General features: G+C 42.3%; 1 protein-coding gene across 4 annotated transcripts in view; it reads left to right on the top strand.

Moving 5' to 3' along the window:
• The window catches only part of LOC147030253 (uncharacterized), a 90,073-nt gene that overhangs the window by 49,664 nt on the left and 16,515 nt on the right, over positions 1 to 23,894 (top strand). For 3 of the 4 annotated variants that reach the window (XR_015056280.1, XM_085874121.1, XM_085874124.1), the window contains 4 exons: positions 1,904 to 2,974; positions 5,615 to 5,747; positions 5,868 to 6,054; positions 6,273 to 6,472. Coding sequence is in view for 3 of the 4 variants with exons in the window: in XM_085874121.1 (XP_085730247.1) it covers positions 1,904 to 2,974; positions 5,615 to 5,747; positions 5,868 to 6,054; positions 6,273 to 6,472 (1,591 nt within the window). In the remaining variant the exon portion in view is untranslated. The remainder of the gene's footprint in view (positions 1 to 1,903; positions 2,975 to 5,614; positions 5,748 to 5,867; positions 6,055 to 6,272; positions 6,473 to 23,894) is intronic. The other variant, XM_085874123.1, reaches the window with a different exon arrangement.

Below are 23,894 nucleotides of genomic sequence, written 5' to 3'. Positions count from 1 at the left end.
GGAGCCAACCCAGAGGGGAAAGAAGTACTCCATTAAGTTATGGACGAAGACCTTGTGGTTGGATAGGAGTTCAGGTGTGCCATTGTACGACGACGGATGCCCAATCAGCAGCTGACTTTGGAGGCCAACTTTGAAAAGTGATTTTCCCAAGAAAGATCATGTCTGATCGTGAGATCCAGGAGTTTGAATGACTGAACTTCCTCAAGAAGGTTGTAAAGAAAGTAGATAGGTGGGCTTGCCAGACAGACGGTCCTTTCAGAGCGATAGTGAGAGTGTGAGATTTGTCAGGATTGAAAAACATATTCCAAGTGTTTGACCATCTTGTGATTTTTATCAAGGTCTGAAGAGAGGGAAGAGGCTGCATCCTGCCTGTCTGAAGGATGAGGTATGTCACAGCAGAGGGTGGAGTCATCAGCAAATCGATAAAGAGGATTTTTCAGAGAGATCATTGATGACGATAAGGAATATAACTGCACCAAGAACACTGCCTTGGGTCACTCCATCCTTGACAGGAAGAGGATATAAAAGGGTTCCATTGAGTGCCACACGTTGGCTACGAGAGTAGAGGAAGTCAGTGTTATTATCTATGTGTTCTTGTGAATATTTTAGCCTTATAGCATTGTCCTCCTTTCTTAACATAGGTTTTCTTTCTGAAACACATCCTTTAGGCCCTGATTTGAAAAGTGACCTTCATACAATTGATGGACAACACCTGAGCTTTCTGCCAGTTGTGTTGTCAATGCAATGCTCGTCTTCTTTCTATTCCTTAAGGATATTATTAAGCCTGGTTTTGACCTCGTGGTTAGGGTGGCGGCTTGGGATCCTCGGGTCCTGAGTTCAAGCCCCATTGGCCGCTGAATTAAAAATACACCAGGAGGTTGACTCAGCCTGTCATCCTTCCGAGGTCGGCAAAATGAGCACCAGTGTACTAGTAAGGGGGACACTGCACCAGCGGCATAGCCGCGCCCCAACCAATGATGCAACCAGCAGCCACAGGCTGCACTCCAGAGAGAGAGAGAGAGAGAGAGAGAGAATATTATCTTCATGTATTGCTCATCATTGTTAGACAGATTTATGGCTCTTCCAGTCCTGACTTTGTCAATTACAGATGTTGTTTCTCTGTACTCGTTGATTGTGCTTCAGATACCACACCTTGAAAATGGTTTTCCTTCTTTATTCAGAAACCCAATTCTATGGCGATCTTCTACTGGAATTTTAGCCATTTTGCTTTAAGCTGACGGTTAATCCTGATATATCTGTATTTTTTCATTACGAAAAGTATGAGTTTAGCTTTGTGGATGTGCATGTTGAGAGAGAGAAACACCTGATGTTAAGGATGAGGAACGCCTGACAATGAGTCATCACTTAGATCTGATTGGGTAAATGTGATGAATTAGCCACTAAAACGCTTAATATCCACTATTCATGTATAGTTTACCTTGAGTTGTGATCAAATTTTTTTGAACATTCAGATCAATGTGAATTAAAGATTGCTAAATGACGAGCTTGGTTTCGTCTCACTCAAACTAAGCCATATCAATAGCCGTCAATGCTGTCAGAACAGTCATAAAAACTATTGGAGGCCTTCTGTCAATTGTTGATGCTCATAACATCCAAATATTACAACTTCTGAATTTGTCGAAGACTTTTGCACAGCAGTGTGTGTGTGTGTGTGTGTGTGTGTGTGTGTGTGTGTGTGTGTGTGTGTGTGTGTGTGTGTGTGTGTGTGTGTGTGTGTGTGTGTGTGTGTGTGTGTGTGTGTGTGTGTGTGTGTGTCTGTATATACATATAATATATCATTGGATGGATCTTTTTGATAATGGCAGTATATTGTCCAGCCTTGTTAAATTGTGCCCTTTGACTCACGACCTTTTTCTCCTTTGTTCTGTCGTGGCCTCTGCAGGATCAACAAGCCTCTCCTTTGGCACTGTTAGCAGCAACATGCAGTAAGATTGGTTCACCAGTGCCAGGTCAAGCCACGACAACCGCCCAATCCATTCGCATCGTGGCAGCACCAACTCAAGCTCTTTCACAAGCCATTACCCTTGGGCCCCTGGGTTCAACCAATGGCTGGCAGATTGTAGGAATGGCTGGGGCCGGTGTCCAGATGACTGGCTCAGCCGGTAAAGCTGAATCTGTGAGTGGGGCTGTCCGACCAGCAGCGCAGGTCCAAGGCCCAGTTCCCGTAGCAATCAAGCCGGCCGCTCCAATTACCACATGCAACTCTGCAAAGGCCACGGTTGTTAACCTGGGAACGAGTGGTGGTCTTGCTTTGGCACTGCCTCTTGCTCTGGGTGGAGGAGCGACATTGGTCACCAATGCTGGAAAGCTAGCACAGCCAGCAGTATCAAATACAGCGATTCATCCTGCAGCGGTTGTTGCACCAACACAGGGAGAAACAATGAGTAATCCTGCAGGCCCACAGGGTGATAACACCAACCCACAAGTCGGAGACCAACAGACCCTGAGTATTCAATCTTCAGTCACAGGAACACCCAACGTCTCACCAACAACAACTTCTGGGGTGCAGACATTGAGTATATTGGGACAAACACTACAGGTACAAACTGTGCCGACAACAGCACAGCCTGCGATGACTGGCCTACAGGCTGTCTCGCAGACCGTCCCCACGCAAAGCATTGTGGTGCAAAGTGGTGCAACTGGTGGTATGCAGGGACAGACCTTGCTGTTGCAAAGCTTGCCAAATGTATCCAATCAGGGTCTTGTCCTGCAAGGTCTCGCACCGCAAGCCACCACTGCAACGCAGGGTGCCATGACGCAAGGGACACAACCATCTGCAGTTCTTCTTCAGGGTTTACCACTGGTCTCCGGTGTGGGCAGTGCGTCTGTGCAGTCAGCCACCCAGTCTTCATTGTCTTTTTCCAGCTCAGGAACTGCACTCGTCTTCCGTGCACCAACCATTGGTCCGAATGGACAGCTGAGCTGGCAGACATATCAGATGCAAAACCTGCAGGTACCGGAATTATTTGTTGACTGGGTGTGTTACCACCCGGTATTCTCCACCAGGTAGAACAGCTGATTGAATAAATTGTTAATTCCACACCAATAGGTGATAACATTTCAATAAGTTTGTTGCTGTTGCCCTTGCATCACCGGTGAAGCCTTGCCAAGTGTGGGCACCTTTGTATCAATCTGGCAGGTTGAATTAATTTCAACCAAGCAAATTTGCATTAAATTACACGTGTAACCCATGAACGAACTTTTGCAAAGCGTTTACAATCCTGCAAAGTTCAATTTTACAAGTACGTTTGAAATGAGTGAATTGCCGAGACTGAGTGCACTGCAACATCCTGAAGGCATTTTTCCTCTGTATTTAATCTGTGGCCAACAAAATATTACTTTGAATCACCTAATCTCGATGAAAATGAAGGAATATGAGTGAATAATCTGTTTTTAACTTTTGATTGACAGATAACTTTTACAAATGATATTCACACAGTTGATCCATGGTAATTAATTCCTATTTATTCCCAAGATGTTTGATCTATGCTAACGTTTAACAGTACACATGGAACTGTTTTTAATAAGGGTCAGGTGGTAGGTTGCACACTTTTTTTTTTTGTTTTTTTTTTCATGAGTGGGTGTGCCTGTTGATCATGTGATTGTTATTACCTTGAGAAGTGCCACAGACTGCATCCTCAGAATAATGAGCGTCTCCAGACCAAATGCTTAAATGCTATCGTCGTACTAATTCATGGCCTCAAATGGATCAACTCGTCCAGAACCTTGATGTGTGCCGTGCAGGGCGGTTCAAAAAGTTTTGCATTTTGCGTACTTATTGTGTGCCTATTTTACTGTTTATGTGTGCTATTGAAAGCCGCATATATACTTATTATTCATTCCTCATTTCATGTTTGTATTACCATCTGTGGATCACTTATGCTGCTCTGTTCTTCTTATCAAAGCTTGAGCAACATGCAGTCATCTAATTTTTTTTTTGTACAAGGAAAGATGCCTGCAAATCCACAGACACGGTTGCCATGTTAGAGGAGGGTGATCCTCGTTAAATTACAGTGACACGATGGGTGAGGGAGTTTTATACATGCCAGAAAATCGACTGATTATGGTCCCAGGTATACACTATCCTCAAATACACCAATCCGGAAGGGACGTCTGCTTTGGAAAGCATGATAACGTCTGATTGCTGAATCAAGGTTGCAAAAGTTGCAGAATAGTTGATGTTTATCTGTTGGAAGCAACCATTAACCATTCAACATCTTGGCAAGTCGAAGGTTTTTGCGAGATAGGTGCATCAAAACCTGATTGCAAAATCCCTATCAGAGAATGGAGTCCAGTACAGAGTCGTTCGACCTCTTCAACATTGATGCAGCTGCAGTGATGTTCTTATGTCTGATTTTTTTTTTAGTGATGAGACATGGGTTCGCCACTGGGAACTGGACATCAAGACTGAATCGATTCAGTGGGAAGCACTAGGCATTTCCACCCCTGAACAAGTTCTGCAGCAATTCCTCAGTCAGCGAGATTAAAGCCAGTATCTTCGAGGTTTCCAAATAAAAGGGGAGCTGCCGATCAATTAAATGCTGCACAGAATTACGATCGCTAGGCAATGTGATGTTGACTTTCTGGCTCAGCTGTGTGAAGCCATCTGTGAAAAACGTTGGGGGATATTTATACATGGTGTTCTGCTGCACAACAATGTGCCAGTTATCAGGACCAGAGTTGCATGGGCAGTCATTCTCCAGTGTTGGTTCGGACAGAATCGTCCACCCTACAGCCCGGATCTTGTCCCAAGTGTCGATAATTTGTTCTAACATCTGAAGTTTGAGCTGTGTGATAAGTGGTCTCCAGGACAAGATTGCATGAATTCCACCGCTGATGAGAGGTTAAAGGAATGGTCAGAAAATTTATATTTTCAGTGTATTGCTAGTTCAAAGGACAAATGGGTTAATTGTGTTGAGATGAAGGGTGATTGCATTTAAAAAAAAAAAAAAAACTGGAACGGCACTCAGTAGAGCGCATCCCTCCACCAGGCTGAACAGCTTATGTTTTTTTTTTATCCCACTGATAGGCTGGATCTGGATCTGGGCCTCCAAAATCTAATCGGCTTGTTCTTGTCACCTACCCAACTCATCCACTTAGTTTTGTCCGAATCTGTCCATAACTTGTTGAGATATTGTGCTATAGATCGTCTTTTAGCCGCATCACTCAATGGTGAAGAATCGCTTTAAAAATTCTCGGATCCAGATTCAAATCTTCATCAAAATCTAATCAATTCATCCATGTCACACACCCATCCTGTCCAAGTTTCGTCCAAAGCCGTCCACAACTTTTTGACATATCTTTCTCACAGACAGACAGGAGTGAAAAGGTAACCTCTGTCCACCTTTGGTGGCAGAGGTAATAAAGTTGAAAACCTGTTATCTTGGAGGTGCATGCTTATATCTGGTTGTATGAGCATATATCTCTCTGCATATGTATACAGTATGTGTGAAACTTCTTGCTTTAGGGTAGAGTGAAGGGTCAAATAATTCTCCAGATCTTTTCCTCCCACACCACCGCATGCTCTCATAAGGTCACAATTGGAAGGGTACCATTGCTCCCCGTTTCTTAATCTCAGGGTGTGTTTCTGTAGATTGGTGGTCAGCAGGTGGCTGTTCTACCACTATCTGGGTGTGATGGGACAGTGTTAACAACTTCTACTGGTCATAGTTCAATATCGCCTGTGATCGGTACAACTGCAAGCAGCCAGGCCACCTCAGGTGCAGGTAAAATGGAAGGAACAGGCTTTCGCTATCGTCCAATTATGACATTTATCCTGCAGTTTCAGGTCACCCTTCTCTCCTTGTTCTGCACAACCACTTCTATCTGCTGCCTTTGTCTCTTAGATCAGAATGAAATGGAAGTGAAGTTGGCATCCGTATCTGTCTCTACAACAGGCGTGACCAGCATGTCAGCCACCACAGTTGCAAGTCTGGACCAGAGTCAGCTTGGCTCAGATGTGGCTAGCAACTCTGGAAAACGTTTACGTCGAGTGGCTTGCACATGTCCAAACTGCCGAGATGGCGAGACCAAGTAAGGCATCAATATAATCCTTAATTTATTTGTCCCCATATTGGGGTCGGATTGTCAGAGCTAAATGCCAGATATTGTCAGAGCTAAATGCCAGATTATGGAAATTTAATGCACGGACATTAAGATGAAAGGGGGTAGAGAGCCGTTGCATGTGCGTTATAGCCAGTGTCATGGACCAGTGAGCAGGACAAAATGGCGTGATAATCTTGTGCACACAGGGTGACCAGAGAGATGGGACGGCGCCGACAGCACATCTGTCACGTGCAGGGCTGTGGGAAGGTCTATGGAAAGACCTCGCATCTGCGTGCACACCTTCGCTGGCATACTGGTGAGAGGCCTTTCGTGTGCAACTGGTTGTACTGCGGGAAGCGTTTCACACGCTCGGACGAGCTGCAGAGGCACCTGCGGACGCACACAGGTACTGCATGATGGGAGTCTTTCCTTGTGCCATCACTCAGGGGCTCTTAAGTGGACAGTGTCAGACTTTCACAATAACTTAAAGCTACTTATCAGAAACAAATGCGCCACCATCATTATGTCAAAATGCTGGTTTATTTGTTATAACCAATATTTTAGGGTTCTGGGAACCCTCTCTATGAGCAGCAGGGATCCAGGTAGAAGGATGCAATTCAGTGTAATTGCCTTTTGGTTGAAAAGTAAAAGTCAACTCAACAATGGCTCTGAGTTGCATGTTGTTGTCGAAGTGGAATGGAAATGATCAAAATCTGGGTTTTAAAAATATAGTTTTGATTCATCTTTTTGTGAAAATTCTGCTCTTTTGTGTGTGTGGAAAGTGTGCAGCTGCCCTCAATGTACCTTTTTCCCCCTTTTCTGTTTTGTTGAAGAATGCTACTTTTTATATGATATTCCCAGCCTTTATTTCCTAAATATAGCTAATTGCCAAAACTACGTTGTATTTATTCGAACCTTTAATCATCCTTCCCACCATCCCAATCCTCCTGTCAGTTTTTGTCTGTCTGCCCTTGAAATTCTCTAATCAAGTCCATTTTATAATGAGTGTAGGATAATGGTGGGAACCCCCTTCACGTCAGTACCCTCCCTCACATAATCTCCTTCACAATCGGGTCCCCACACTCCCACGCCGGGTCTCTCTGCCCCTCTCCACTTCCCCCATGCCCCGCCACACATCCCCTCACATTCCCCCCCACTCCTCATCCCTCACCACCCCATCTCTATGTTTCCTCACACTTTTCCCTTCTGCCAAATTCCTGCATCCTGCCAACAGTGCCTCCTTCTTGTCCCGAATTGTTTGGACCTCCCAACATCTGAGTCCTCCGATAAAATTTTACAGATCTCTCAATCCAGGCTGCTATTGCTAAACCTCACATTATCAACTTAACAGAATCTTTCCTTCCACAGGATGTCTCCGATTCCTCTCTGTCTCTCCCTGGCTAATGTCTTCTCTGGCTCAACAAACCTGAACCCCCATCCCTGTGGCGAAGTTGCAGTCAACATGAAGAACTCCATTTCCCACTGTCCATGTATTGCTCTCACTCATCCAACCCCCCTCCCCCACTCCCCTCTGTGAACACCTCTCGTTTGTTTGTATGCTGCACCGTCCGAACAGTGATGACTCCATTTACATCTTCATTTGTCAACATGGACCAACTTATAACCACCCATTCAAACTCTCTCTTTCTCATATGTGGTGATTTCAATTATCGCCTTGCCAATTGGCTGGGTGTTGGCACCTCTTCAATCTGCCACGACACTGCAGCAAAGGACTTCTGCAACTCCATCGGCCTGAACCAATCTGTGAACTTTCCAACCCAGATTTCTGCCAATGGCATATCCTCCCTTCTGGATTTGGTAGCGATCAATTTTCCTGCTAGTGGCGACTGTTCCTTTACTGCTCTAATTGGTTAATCTGATAATGTACTTGTGAGATAGCTGCCTCAATTTTGGAGTCTGGCTGTTCACTCAGGCTGACTGACAGGGACTGCAAGTTGCCCTCTCAAGGAAGGATTGGTCTTCCACTCCACCTCCCCTGATACAAAGCCACCTGGGAATTCTTACACAAAAGCCTGCTCTCCCTTCTGCACAGATTTGTCCCATTTAATCTGCAGTTATCATACCCATCCTCTCACCTATGGTACACTGAATCCTGTGGCAAAGCAACCTCAGATCATTCCGCAAAGCCCATAACAAGTATGTGTCCTCTCTCAGGCAAGCCAGAAAACAGTTGGCTCACCTCCAAGGTTGAACTTTCAAATTTGTCTCCTTCCTTAAAAGACCTGGTGGCTCCTTGTAAAGTCTGTCTCTGGTGTATACTCCCCTCCATCACTTCCCTCACTTCAAATGGCACCACAGCTGACTCTGCTCATGGGAAAGCCGAATGCCTCAATTCTGTGTTTGCTTACAAATCTCGCGTACCCAACACCCCATTCCGTGTACCTTCCTTATGCTGTCATATCCAACTACTCCTGGACAATGTGTCTTTCTCACATGAGAAGGTGGAGGATTTCAGGCAACCCTCAACTCCCTTTCTACAACAGGCCCAGAGGGCATCAGTGCACATGTCCTAATAATCTGCTCTGCCAGCCTTGCACATCCTCATTCTGCTTTGTTCCCCCTATTTATAATTTGCTCTCGTTCATCTACTGTCTATAGGGAATTCCATCAACATCCCTGCAATACACAAACAGATCCTCTTAACTCCAGGCCTATTCGCTTACTTCCAATTATAAGCAAAGTCATGTAATCCATCATCACAGTTCACATCAAATCCTTCCTTTTCTGCAACGGTCTCATCTCAGATCATCAATTCAGAGTCAGACCCGTTCACCCCACCCTGGAAATTCTGCTCCAATTCTCCCAATAATGGATGAAGTCCCTCAATCTTGGAGATAAGATCAGGGCTGTTTCTGGACATATCTCATGCATTTGACACAGTCAAGCACCCCACCTTGGTCACCAAACTTTCTGCCGAGGGGATCCAAGGCCACCTCCTCTCATATTAGGCTTACTGCCTTCCTCCACTCTTCTAGTCAGCATGTTGCTTTCAATGGGATCCTCTCATCTTTCCCTGTCAAGGTTGGAGTGCCTCGAGGCAGTGTCTTCGGCCCAGTCTTGTTCCTCATCCTCATCAACAATCTTTCTTCTTCTCTGAAAAATCTTGCTTATCTCTTTGCTGATGACTTCACCCTCTGTCATAACATCTCTTATTCCTTATATACCATATCCTATTGCTGTGTTTGAGCCTGGGGGAGTAACTGCTGAAATCTAAATGTCCAGGTTCTTCCCAACATCTTTGTTCTTTGTTCCTTTCACATTTCTTTATGATTTTTTTTCACAGTTCTCTTTATTCATTCTAATTCTTGCTTTTTCTTCTCTTTCATCTCTTTTACTCTCGATTCCTCTCTTTCGTTATCTGTCTCTCTCTCAGGAGAAGTGAATTCTTGCAGAAATTTTTCTGTAAGGCTCACTTGGCTGTTCCTGAATGGGTTTGGGGGTTGTGGAGTAGCGGCTGAAACCCGAATCCTATCGAGGTTACTCCTGATGACTCCATCTTTGCTCTTTACTTCTTCAGGTTCCTTCATTGTCTTCTGTTTCAATATAGGCAGGCGGCAGCTTCGTTCCTCTCTGCAGACCTTGATGGAATTAGGAGCTGGTCCAAACTTGGAATACATCTTTCAACCCTAACAAATCTCACACACTCACTCTGACTCTCCAAAAGGATATCTGGCGAACCCTCCATTCTACTTTCTTAACAAACCTCTTGAAGAAGTTCAGTCACTCAAACTTTGGGCCTGATATTGGTGGGCCTGACCAACAGCCATGATATTTCTTGGGCAAACCATATATCCAAGATGGCCTCCAAAACAAGGCGCTGATTGGGCATTCTTCGTCATGCAAAGTCTATCCTTGGCAAATCTGAACTTCTATCACCTGAAAGGCCTTCATCCACACTTGATAGAATATTGCGCTCTCCTTTGGTCTGATGCCCTTACCTCACACCAAGGAAACCAAGCCCCTTAAAATCAATGGAATCTTTTGTGATGAAGTCTCTATCTCTATCTATATATATATATATATATATATATATATATATATATATATATATATATATATATATATATATATATATATATATATATATATATATATATATATATATATATATATCTCTCTCTATATCTCTATATCTCTATATCTCTCTATATCTATATCTCTCTATATCTCTCTATATCTATATCTCTCTATATCTCTCTCTCTATATCTCTCTATATCTCTATATCTCGCATTGCAGATATGTCAGTGGCTTCTGCCTTATACCACCTCCTTTCTGTTCTTGCACCCTCTACCCTTGCATTACCCACCCCCTCCCCTTTGTCCTCCTCCCTCCCAGGTTTCTGCAGGGTTCATGTGATCTGCTAGTAACTCACTTCTGGTGAAACTCACAAAATCTAGACTCACTAATCACCTTCACTCATTTGTTCCTCTTTTCTTTCGCCTGTGGAACCAACTTCCTCCGTATGTTCAATCCCATTCTTCCCTCCAGGGCTTCAAGATGGCTGTTCACCAACATGTCAAGTCAATCCCCATCCATACTTATGATATTTCTACCCTCATTAACCTTCCCCAAACACAGCCAGCCCATCCTTTCCAGTTTTCCCTTCCTCTTAGTCCTGTGTTTTAGCTTCTGTTCAGTTTGTTCATCCCCTATGTCCTCCCCCTCCCCTTGATCTGATTCTTCTCCTTGCCTCTTCTTCCTCCAAGTGTCCTTCTGTTGGGTCCCTTTACCTTGCTGTTGGTGTGTCCCCCCCCCCCCCTTGTCCACGATGTTGTTCTAATTCTGTCATGTTCTGGCTCGTTCTGTTCTCGCCCGAGTCTCGAATTTGTATTGAAAAACATACTGTAGCGGATCACTGTTGTACTTTTACTCATACAAATTGGATGTCTTTGGCCACTGCGTAGATGCTTTTTATGCGCATATCTGCCCCCAGACAACCATGTGTCTGACTGTGATTGCCATTAGTGCCGCTGCATGTAGTTAGGCAGACAATGTATATCCTAGATGGGTCAATTTGAGAGCAGTGTGAAAGCGGTTTTGGCCTGTGCAAAGGGTTTCGGAGTTTATTGGGATGTGCATTATGGAGCTGTCTCTGTTGCTTTCACCTTGCTGAGTTAGACCAAGATCAATTAGGTCCTTCTGAGATGAATGGAATCCTCCAGCAGGAATTTGTATTGCATATGATTGCAGAACTGTTTGCATCAGCCAAATGACAAGTATCCACTCCGATTGAACCATTCACTCATTTACTGCTGGATGCTTCATCCTTACCTGTAATCTGACAGGATGGCCTAGGCCTAGGCCCGAGAGGTACGCACACTCGCTTCTGAGCCGTCTAGCCTGGGTTTGGATCTCAGCCCGGCTACAAAATGTCATCCTGGTGTCTCACAGGCAGGGCGAGGCATCAATATATGTGCCGTGCCTCGGATGGTTGTTAAACTAGGTGTCTTGTCTGTCAGCGTTAGTTGATGGACGTTAAGTATCTCATGGTGTTCTCGTGAAGAGTAAGTGAGCTCTCGCTGGCACCATGAACACACTCAAAATTCCTGCCCAACCTACAGAGGGCATTGTATCTGCGGTACAGCCACACCTTCGGCCCATCATGATGCTGACTCACAGCCATGTGCTGCATACAAAAAAGGAAGAATAACCTGTGATATTTTCTACCCCCATTAACCCTCCCTTAACCCACCTCGATTACGTGCAGGTTACTACGTTAAATTTCCTGATCCTCTGTCTTCCAATCATCCATCTCCTTCGTCCCCTTGTGTTTGTTTATCCCCTTGTTGTGTCAATGTGATGTCCCACTGCTCCATTATCAGTGAGTTTCCTTCTTTCCTCTCTCACTGCATACCTTTTTTTGAGACTGGACTTTGTATCAAAAAAAATATACAGTAAAAGGATGGAGATCGTAGTTCGGCTTCATATCTCAGTCAAATAAAGAATGACTGCAATTTGCATAGATGCGAGTCGGTCAAAAAAGACTGAATAGGGGCAGCTATGCTGTTGCAAAAGGCCTTGGCTGCAATGTCGTGGACTGAAGTTTGAGAAATGGCTTCCATCCAAATTGACTGGTCGCAATTGAAGTCTCCATAGATTAAATAGAGGGAAATGGGATGGGAAGACGACAAAGAATCCATGTTTGAAGAAAGAGCTTCATTGATTAAGTTGTCAAAGCTGGGGGTATCGTAAGCCACCAAAATAATTGCGGTTGATTCGTAATGAGATTATGAAGCCAGAAATACTTCACAGGGTCAGTGGGTTCCAAAGAGGGGTAGTGGCTGTGGGAACGGGGGTTATGAACATGCACAGCAACACCACCACAAGTAGACTGATGGTGGGGGCGGTGGGAGGAATAGGAGAACAGTGGGAAGCACCGTGGAGGGTCACACAAGGGTTTGCAAAGCAGTCGAGGAGCGGGAAAGCTACACTGTGCCATAGGTATTGGTCAGACAGAGAGACGGCAAAAGCAGGTAAGGAACAGGTATCAAACACACTTATGTAACTCAGGTTATAACACAGCTACAATCATCACGACCAGAGTGGAAAAGTATAAAACAGGTGGTAAGAAAACAGTGCTGTATTTTCTTTGAGATGATGTACAATATTTGGGTGTTGGTGCTGGTGAGGAAAGGCAGAAGGAAAATGGGGAGGATCCCAAAGTGAGTGGGAGAGTAAGCTGGAGGAAAAGTAACAGGAGAGATGTGAATGGCAAAGGCAAATGTAGAGAAGGATAGAATCGCATCCTATATCGTACATCATTGAGAGGTGTCTGTTTGGTGGACGGAGGTTATGTATTCACTCCTGTCTGTCTATGAGCAGGATATCTCATAAAGTTATGAATGGATTTGGACAAAACTTGGTGAACAGGTTGGGTGTGTGACAAGGAGGAATTGATTCCATTTTGGTGAAGCTCCGAATCTGGATACTAGAATTTTCAAAGTGATTCTTCACAATTAGTCCAGTTAATCTGTGCCCAAAATCGCTTAACTTCGACAAGATTTCAAGAGAAATGGGGTTTGCTCTAAACAATTCCCAGACACCTGTCAAATAAGATATAAAAAATATAGATAAATGTCGGCGGGGCAAAACAGTTAATTTGTTTTAATCTAAGATGGCCGCTTAGTGATGATTTTGCACAATGTATCTCATTGAACATTACATTCAGGGGATATATGTTCAAAGAGACATACTGATGCATGAAACATTTGCTTGTTGACTCTGCCCTTGAATGCAAATGTTACAGCAGAGGCATTTAATGTCCCCCTTCCAGAAGTCCACATGGCTGAAAACGAAGAGCCAGTAGAGATTCACAGGGAAACAGAGCCTAGTAAAATGCTGGCTGACATTCCAGAAGACCTTGAGGAATCAATTCAACTGTATGACATACTTATTCCTGGACAAGTTTGGCAGATGCAATCTGATTGGAAAGTGTACTTGATAAAGTCAATGGAAAACTGGAGGAACAAAAGGCAGCAATGGTATCTCACCCAATGGCACATCTCTGGTTGCAGTGTATGGATATTATTGGCCAACTCTGCCAGTTCATCAAAGCAAAACAGACGGTAGACTCGATTCTTCATCTACAGTCACTTCAAGAAATGTTGTCATATTTTGCTGCTGCGGAGCATAATCTGTTTGCCAAATCAGTCCATATTTACGTCCAGCAAATACTTCAACTTCAGACACAGCATCCAGATGTTTATGCTTTCTTCAACACTGGGCACTATGTTATTTGACATCATAATCGCTCCTGGGACAGGCTGTCATCAGATTTTGTAATAGAGCAAGTTCTGATGAAAAGCATGAAATCAATAGGTGGATTGACACGAGGTCGAGGAATGTCCGAGTCTAAACGCACACAATGGATGCTGTCTATGCCCACATGTGCTGATGTAAATAGTGCCATGCAGAATCTGACAGACACTACTTACCTGACAAATGATCAGCACAAAGATGTGATGAAGGCTGGGAAGGCGAAAGATGACAAAGACAACGTGGCTCCACTTGGGCTTCTTAAGGAATGAAATCCCTTTGTACCAAACCCATCTCTACGAAACATTGCAACCGGTGTTACAGCTTACATAACCGTCAATGCCCATAAAGCGAAAGAGATGGGAAACAACATTCCTAAATCCATCAAGGGGATATGCATTGGAGGACACATTCAAGAAAAAGAGCCTGGTCATAACACTGAATCGCAACTTTTCTGCTAGAGTTGATGGTGAGATCATCCAGGTTGATCCCATCTGCTCTTTCAGATAATTGTTGCAGGTAGAGCACAGAAAATGTTGAATAAATCTTGAAATATGAGCTTTGTGGCTGTTCGTCATCGTTGTTCAGCCCAAGTGGCATTCTTCAGCAAACAAACCATTACTTACTGATTCAATGTGGACTCTTGGATGAGGCACAGAGATGCCAGCACCAGAAGAAGAAGGAAGTGTTCTGTTCTTGATGGTGGCTCACTCATCCAATGAATACCCTGGAAAGGAGATGCACCTTCAATTGTATTTGCAACAGTTATGTGGATGATGTTCAGTACAAGGACAACAACCCCATCATTGCTTTTGATGGTTACGACGCAGGCCCATCTACAAACTAGAATGGCACTTGTTCGAGCGTATACCTCCGCCACGCAATGCCTGATCCACAAGAACATATTGGGTCCGTTACATTTTTAAAATATAATGCCATACAGTACTATATCGTTTTTGGCCCCATTTCTCAATGGTGAAGAATCACTTAAAATATTAAATAATTCTCGTATCCAGATCCACATTCAGATCTTCACCAAAATCGAATCACACGCACATGTCCACCAAGTTTCGTCTGATTCCGTTCACAACTTTTTGAGATATCGTGCTATTTATCATTTTGGCCCTATCTCTCAATGGTGAAGAATCACTTTAAATATTCTAGTAGTCGGATCCGGATCCGGATCTTCACCAAAATCTAATCAGTTCGTCATTGTCACACACCCAACCTGTCCACAAAATTTCATCCGGATCCGTCCACGACTTTTTGAGATATCCTGCACACAAACAACAAGAAGAAGACGTCATGCAGAGCACGATACTTGCAAAGTCCAGAAAACAAATTTGACCTCAAAAATAATTGGTGGTTGAATTTAATGACCAAATATGCAACTCGTCTTCAAATTTCAAGTGAATCGGATGAAAATTGACAATTTTATCAATTTGGCCTATGTTGATCTTGAAAATAATTGGTGGTGTAATTCAGTGACGTGATGTGCAAATCCTCTTCAAATTTCAAGTTAATGAGACAAAAATTGAGGATTTTAGAAATACCTCCTTAGTTGTTGACCTTGGGCCTATGTTGACCCTTTGGTCAATGTTGACCTCAAAAATAATTGGTTGGTTGAATTCAATGACCTGAAATATAAATCCTCTTCAAATTTCAAGTCAATTGGATGAAAAATGAGGATTTTCGAAATCACACCTAAGTTGTTGACCTTTGGCCTATATTGACCTTTACGTCGATGTTGACCTCAAAAATAATTGGCTAGTCGAATTCATTGACCTGAAATGTAAATCCTTTTCAAATTTCAAGTCAATCGGATGAAAATTGACAATTTTAGAAATGTGGCCTATGTTGATCTCAAAAATAATTGACTAGTTCAAATCAGTGACCTGAAATATAAAACCTTTTGAAATTTCAACTCAATCTCATGAAAATTGAGGATTTTAGAAATACCTCCATAGTTGTTGACCTTGGGCCTATTTTGACCTTTTGGTCTATGTTGACCTCAATAATTGGCTGGTTGAATTCAGTGACCTGAAATATAAATCCTCTTCAAATTTCAAGTCAATCGGATGAATATTGAGGATTTTAGAAATCTCACCTAAGTTGTTGACCTTTAGTCCATGTTGACCTTTTGACCTCAAAAACAATAGGGTTCTTCCTTACGACAAACTCTACCATGTGGTGAAGTTTCGTGAAGATCGGTTTGAAATTGTGACCTGTAGGCAACAAACAGACAGATAAACAGAATAACAAAATCGGCTGACCAATATACTTGAAAAATCTTCGATTTTGCAAGAAACAAGAAGACGTCGTGCAGGGCACGATACTTGCAAAATCCATAAAACAAATTAGACCTCGAAAATAATTGGTGGTTGAATTCAATGACCAAATATGCAAATCCTCTTAAAATTTCAAGTGAATCAAATGAAAATTGACAATTTTAGAATTTGGCCTAGGTGGACCTCCAAAACAATTGGTGGTTGAATCCAGTGACCTGAAATATAAATCCTCTTCAAATTTCAAGTCAATTGGATGAAAAGTGACAATTTTAGAAATTCGGCCTATGCTGACCCTTTGGTCCATGTTGATCTCAAAAATAATTGACTAGTTCAATTCAGTGACCTGAAATAGAAATTCTCTTCAAATTTCAACTCAATCGGATGAAAATTGAGGATTTTAGAAATACCACCTCAGTTGTTGACCTTTGGCCGTAGTTGACCTTCACGCCTCAAAAACAATTGGCTTCTTCTTTATGACAAACTACCATGAGGTGAAGTTTCATGAAGATCGGTTTAAAATTGTGACCTGGAGGCAATAAACAGACAGACAGACAGAATGACAAAATCGACTGATCAATATTCTTGAAAAATCTTCGATTTTGCAAAAACAGAGTGGTGAAAACATAACCTCCTTCACCTTCAGTGGCGGAGGTAAAGATACCACACATCATTGGAGATCAAAAGGTGTTGTCGGTGCCCAATTGAACTTTGTTGGAGGGATGCCTTTCAGAGTGAAGAAAGAACATTTCTTGGTCATTACTATGAACAAGCAAAAGTTCATCCTCATGCTGGGTGAGAAACTGAAAGAAAAGGGATTTAAATCAATCCATGCGGAGGGCGATGCTGACGTACTGATTGCTCAGACAGCAGTAAATTCTGCTGATAAATGTACCACTGCTGTCATAAGAGAAGATACCGATATCTTAGTGCGACTATGCTTTCATGCTGACCCCAACTCATTTGACCTGTTCTTCAGGTCAGAAGGGAGGAAGAACACAGAGACATTACAAACTTGGAACATACACTGGCTACAGAACGCAGAATGCCTTGGATCCAGAGATTTGTCACTTGCTGTCATTCGCTCAACCTACTGCGAGATGTGACACCACACCACATCACACTTGTTTGTCATCGGAAAAGGTGTAGCTCTCCGGAAGTTGAATAGTGTTCCGGATTTCAAAGAACAGGCTGAAGTGTTCTCCAGTGATTCATCTTAGGATGTGTACTTGCAAGAAGCATGGACTGGAATGCTGAGCTGCATGTCTGGAGTGCAGTGGTAGATCGTAATTATTTCTCGAAAAGGGCCCTGTATAAGGCTCGAGAAGCATTTTTTTAGTAAAAGTTGGGAACATGACTTTTTAACATAACTAAAGGCCCGGTCACACCTTGAGGTTTTAGCCAACGTATGCCGATTTTTGAATTTTTTTTCTAAAACGCTGGCACACGTTGAATACGTTATGGGTAAGTTTTGATAACATTGAGAGCACGCTGAAAAACACTGCCATACGTCGTTGTACGTTGGCTTTAAACGTTGTACTTTTCGGTTGTCCTCAAATTTTTTCATGCTTGAAATTTCACGACGACGTATGCCGGCGTATGGCTCACACGTTCCGCTACGCTGGCCACAAGTTGTATGCACGGTCTGCGATCGTTGACAGACGTCAACACATGCTACTTGTAAGTTAATCATAAGTTGAGACACGCCGAGGTAATGTTTAGCGTACCCGAAACTTATTTGTAACCTATGATTAACGTGTTGTTGGCACGTTACGCGATCGTTGCCACACGTCGACAGACGTTACTTTTAAGTTACTCATAGGCTGAAAGACGTCGGTATAATGGATCGTCCTTGCGTCAGCGTCCACGGCCACGGCCACGGCCACGACACTTATTTGCAGCATTCTTCAAACTTTTCTTCGGCATGACGAGGATGTTCACACTTCGATGTCTAATTTGGCTATGATTCCAATTGTCCATCGGCAGCGTCTATTTAAAATAGTCGAGTTTGAGCGTTTTAACACGTTCAGAAGAAACGCTTCAAATTTCCAAACCCCAGCGTCAAAAAACAAAGGCGAGTGACAGCAATTTAAATCGTTCATTGTAAACAATGAAAATAGTTGAGTGGTACCGTTTAAAAGTCGTTGAGTGTAAAAAAAATCCAATTGTTGAGCGCAAGCGTCTACTTTCAATAGTGGAGATGCAGCCATTTAAATCGTTGAGTGGCAGCCTATGAACTTACCCATGGACACGCGGACGCAAGGACGATCCATCATAACCCACACCCTCCCCCTCACACTCACCAACTACTGCCAACATGAACAAACTACTACTAATACTAATACTAATACTGATACTAATACTGATACTGATACTGTTACTGCTGACATGGACATCGACTCAAAAAGGAGTCGAAAACACTGTTGGGTTCCCCTTTTATGAGCAGCATTTTTATATACCAATTCCCAAAACCGCTGGGAACACGTCTTTATATGGCAGTTGTAAGCTAGAAACACGTTCATTTTTTTTTTGTCGACCGGAAGACGTCATTGGAATACGTGTGCATACGTCGATGTGTGTTGGGACTACGTAAAGAATTGGTTCAAAGCACGTCAAACATAAGTTAGAAATAAGTTTCGCGTAAAAAAGACATTACCGCGACGTGTTTCGACTTATGAGTAGCTTATAAGTCGCCTTTGTGGACGTGTGTAAAACTTATCCCCATCGCATGCGGAACGTGTGTCATACGCCGAGTACGTCGTAAAATTTTGAACATGTTTAAAATTTCTTGACGTACTCTACTTACTACGACGTATGATAGCGTACTTTAGCGTTGTACTCACGTATACCAAACTTACTCATACCGTATTTGACGTGCCCCAACGTTTTAGACACATTTTTCTTAGGTCGGCATACGCTGGCAAGATCGCCAAGGTGTGACCGCGATGTTGTCACTTCCATTTCTACGGCAGTTATGATTCGAATCGTTGTGCGTCAGCCTTTTAATAGGCTACGTCACGACATCGTCGGCGATGCGTGCAACGCGCTATGCCGAAGTTAGACTATCGTTGGGCATCGGTTGTGTAGGCCGACAACAGGTTCAGCATTCGTTGGTATAAGTTATCTATAACACAACGAAACGTTCTGTGTCCATTACTAATATGTTATGCATACGACCAACTCATTATGAATACGTCCGAATCTTAAAAAAAAAAACATCAAAAGTTCAACGTCAGCCAGCGTTTTACATACATTTTAATACGTTGCCATCGCTGGCTAAAACGTCAAGGTGTGACCGGGCCTTAAGGTATGCTGAATTCGACTAGCCCTGTTCTCAAGCTGAATTTTGAGTTTTTGACCATCTAATTAGCATAAACCAAATGGCTTCCAAATTGACAATTTTGGGCACTTTCTTGGGACAGGCACTACTATACCAGCACAATACTAATCTATTTTACTTGTGAACAACTGTTAATTGTTAAGTTAACTGTTAAGTTGTTAAGGGCTTGTGTCGGCCTATACTAATGATTCATTCTTGTTTGCAGGCTACAATAGATCCCGTGATTAGCTTGAAGAGGCCGTCACCTGTAGACTACAGCCTGTGCATTTTCTGCCAAATGCATAAAGCCAGAAAAAACCTGAGTGAAGCATCTGAACATGGACTCACAACACTCAGGAATGCAACCTGTAGCAGAAAGAAGCTGAGGGACTCCAAAAATATAGACTTAATTGATCGTCTTGAGAATGCATTAGATTCTGCCACAGCGTATCTCTTGTGTGGCACAGAATTTGCTATGCCCACTTCATGGACAAGAGTAAAATAGAACGTCTTCAGAGGACTCAAATAGAGTATTCAACAGCGTGATGGCATCTGGGATCTCCATCTTTACTCTTTCAGTCTGATGTTGCCCTACTTCAAGCGGTATGACCACCTGAACTATGCACGATGGGGTCCAGTGTATCTAGTGGAGATGCATCAGCTTCCATAACCTGTTTTAACAGAGTTCCAAAGAGGCAATTTTATAGTCAAGAGATCTGCTCACAAGTTCAGCCAAGTAGATCCTGACCAGGCCATGGAATGGATAAATGGCACAGGCAAGAATGGAAGTGGTATCATTGGAATCACCAAGATATCAGCAGCTCTGTGTAGGTGGACACTCTCCTTTAACCTGAGATCTCACATTGCAGAACAAACCCATGGAATGTACAGTCTCCACCATGGGAGTACAGACCTTCACAACGAAGCAACCAAATCAAGACAAACGAGAAACAATGATGACGAGAATTCTTTACTTTCCACTTTCCAGGGATTCAGTGTGTTCTCATCTGTATCACATCCAGGTACGTTGCAAAACCTTGTTACGAAAGACCTAGCAACAGAGTCAATTCAAGAATCACTACTACGTGCCAAGGAGCTTGGACAAGAAGAAGTCAAGAAATTTGTTCAGGACAGGTTGATCGTGGCTGAGCAATGTGATAAGCCACATGTTTCAATCCATGACCATCTGCGTTGGAATAACGCCCAACATTTGCCACTTTATACGAAGTGGTAAAGCACACAAAGGACAAAGACAAGAAAATTGTTCTGAAGACAGACAGAAATGTCCTCCGACGTCTAATTACTGACTATGAGGCGGGTCGGCCAGCTCATTTGCCATCTGTACTCAAACATGAGCTTCTTCCAGTCCCTGTAACCCTTGCCGAAATGAATGGTACGCACTGGAAACAAGTCGTTTCTTGCTTACGTGATAACAGAAGACATAGCCTGTCCTGAGACAATTCAAATTCATGACACGTTGGACAACTTGCCTTATCATTGATGGACAAGCATTGGTAGTAGCTCTTGGAAAGCCTGATGATGCTGTAACCTTTGGAGATCTGGCCGACACGTACGTGAAAACTGTGCTGAAAGCAGGTTCCAAATATCAAAGAATTGATATTGTATTCGACAGATACAGAGAAGAAACAATCAAGGGTACAACCAGAACGTGGCGCAGTAAAGCAGCACGGCCAATCAGACGGCTTGTGGAAGGTCGTGATGTACCTCTTCCAAAGAACTGGTCAAATTTTCTGTCACTAGCTGATAATAAAGCAGATCTAGCACATTTCTTGTCTGAGGAACTGTGTTCACATGTGCCAATGGATAAAGAAATAGTAGTTGCCGGGGGATTTAGAGAGGAACTCAAGGTCAAGTCATCAAAAGGTACAACTGATTTGACACCTGAAATCCACACATGAAGAAGCGGACACAAGATTGGTGCTGCATGCCGTCCACAGCCAGTTTAATACAGTTGTTGTGTCTTCCAGGGACACTGATGTTCTCCTGCTTCTGGTATGCCACTTTCGACTTATGCAATGCGAGCATCTCTGGATGATGTCGGGCACATCTAAGAAACGGTGGTATGTACCCATTGATGCAGTTTTCAACAAACTACCAAGAGGCTCAGCAGCATCCTTGCTAGCATATCATGCATTGACTGGGTGTGACACCACCTCCTACATCGCCTATCACACCAAACGATCATCATGGAAGGTCTTCGAAGAGCACCATGAATTGCTGAAGAACTTGGGCATTTGTGAACTCACAGAGGAAACCATCAAATCTTCAGAAACCTTTGTCTGCAGAATACACAATGTGCACACGACAGACTCTGTTGATGCAGCACGGCATTTATTGTTCTCCAAGACGGGAAACCAGAAACCATGGCCCCAACAAGTGATGCACTCCTTTTCCATTTGATGAGAGTACACTATCAAGCGATGATATGGAGAAATTCCCACTGCCCCACACCTGAGCTCCCTGTGCCCTTGGAAATGGGATGGAGACTTGGGGAATCAGGACTGCAACCCATACTGTTGGCATTGAGTCCCATTCCAGACAGTTGCCTTGAGATGGTAGCCTGTGCATGTCGGAAATAATGCAAGACTCGATGCTGCACATGACAGAATTCAGGATTACGATGCACATCAATGTGTGCAAGCCAGCATCAGATTGATGATCAGACTCCTTGCATGAATACAATGTGATTTGCCGAAAAGATGTTCGGCATTCCTGAAAACTGTTTATGCTGACTGAAATTTGTTCACGTAGCATCATGATAGAACTTTGTTTAGTTTTTATGATTACAGACGAGCAACTTTAACTTCTATATTTTATTAATGAACATCGGTAACCATGTAAACATTAATTAAAATGTTTCAAATATGTCTTAATCATTTTTCTTGACCCTTAAAACGTAGGTCTAGATATCTCATTTGTCAGCTTTGCATGCATAGTAACAAAGTTACAGCAGAAAATAGATTTTTTTGGTAATGGCGGTAGGCTAAGCACATGTAAGTGGTTACCACCCCTATTTTAGGGCATACCCTGACTTGAGTGGCATTTTTGAAAGTCACAAAGACTACTACTGGTCATGAAATTTGGTTCATTGCACAGACAGTGTTCCATAGGACCTTAAAATATATAGGTTCATGTTATCACGTTAGAACCTATATATAAAATATCTAGGTTCATATGTAGGTTCATAAATAATATACATCTATGATGTATATTACTGAATCTACAGGATTTTTATTGAATATACATGCCCAGTATTGGCCTTCTTTTCTTGTTTCACCTTAAAATATGACATGTATTAGACCATGTAAAAATACAACATGTAAAACATTCTATATGAAATTTCTCATCTAATCAAAAGGTTGTCACCCACCGTATGAGAAAATCAGCATTTGTGTCGGTCAGTGGTGGATTCGCATGATATATGCACATTCTGGCATATTTTTATTTTTTCTTGTTTTATTGCCCTTTTAGAGCCTGGGACTATGAAATCCCTAACAAAATGACTAGTTTATCAATAACTCTTATTTACGTGTCTTAAATTATTCAACTTATTACCAATAATTTAATCAATGTTAAAAAAATTGAGATGATCCGGGTGGATACTTAATTACAGCGGCTTGACCGAACTTTCCAACCCAAATGTCCGACTGCACGTCACGTTTTTTAAAAAAATGCTTTTATTCTTCTGTACATCAGATTATTTTCACTAAAATGTATTTACAAATGGGGCACAGTGATATAGATATAATAGTATAAAAAATATTGAAAACATGCATGGCTTTGGTTTAGAGTAATTTTGCATTTTTGTCCGACTGCACGTCACACTTTTTTGAATTTGATAAAAAAATAAATTTTCTTAAAAAGATTTTAAAATATTTTTCCAGGTATTTAAAAAATATTTTATTAATTCCGAAGGCAGTTAAAACAGTTTTGGAGAATTTAGAGATCTTTTTGTTACTCACAGGATTGATTGAATTGAAAATTTACGTCCAAGAATTTGTTCGATAAATCTCTCTTTTAGTGCTTTTCAGCATCTGACAGTCACTGAATAGAGCAGTAATAAAAAAATCGGTATGTATTATTTCTTAATAATCCCAGAAATTGGTATTTTGATTATTAGATTAGTTGCTAGAATAAGTTACATACTATGACCTTCACTTATTTTGCCAAAAAAGAAAAAAAATTAGTTCATTTCATTGAAAACTCGCAAAACCATCAGAATTGGTACCCCTTCTTCAAAGTATCATATTTCGATATATATATATATATATATATATATATATATATATATATATATATGTAATTAAGCTATACGGTTTTTTGTTCTGAACTCAGTTAGACTTACACTTTAAGGAAAATGCAGTGAGAAGGCAATGGAACAAACTTCATTTATTTACATTTTTGAAACGGCCACTGACATGCGCTT

This window comes from Eptatretus burgeri, chromosome 3 (assembly GCF_056783735.1).
Source record: "Eptatretus burgeri isolate ZD-2024b chromosome 3, Ebu_testis_v1, whole genome shotgun sequence".
Lineage (NCBI taxonomy): Eukaryota > Metazoa > Chordata > Myxini > Myxiniformes > Myxinidae > Eptatretus > Eptatretus burgeri.
This window is presented reverse-complemented; position numbering and strand designations above follow the sequence as displayed.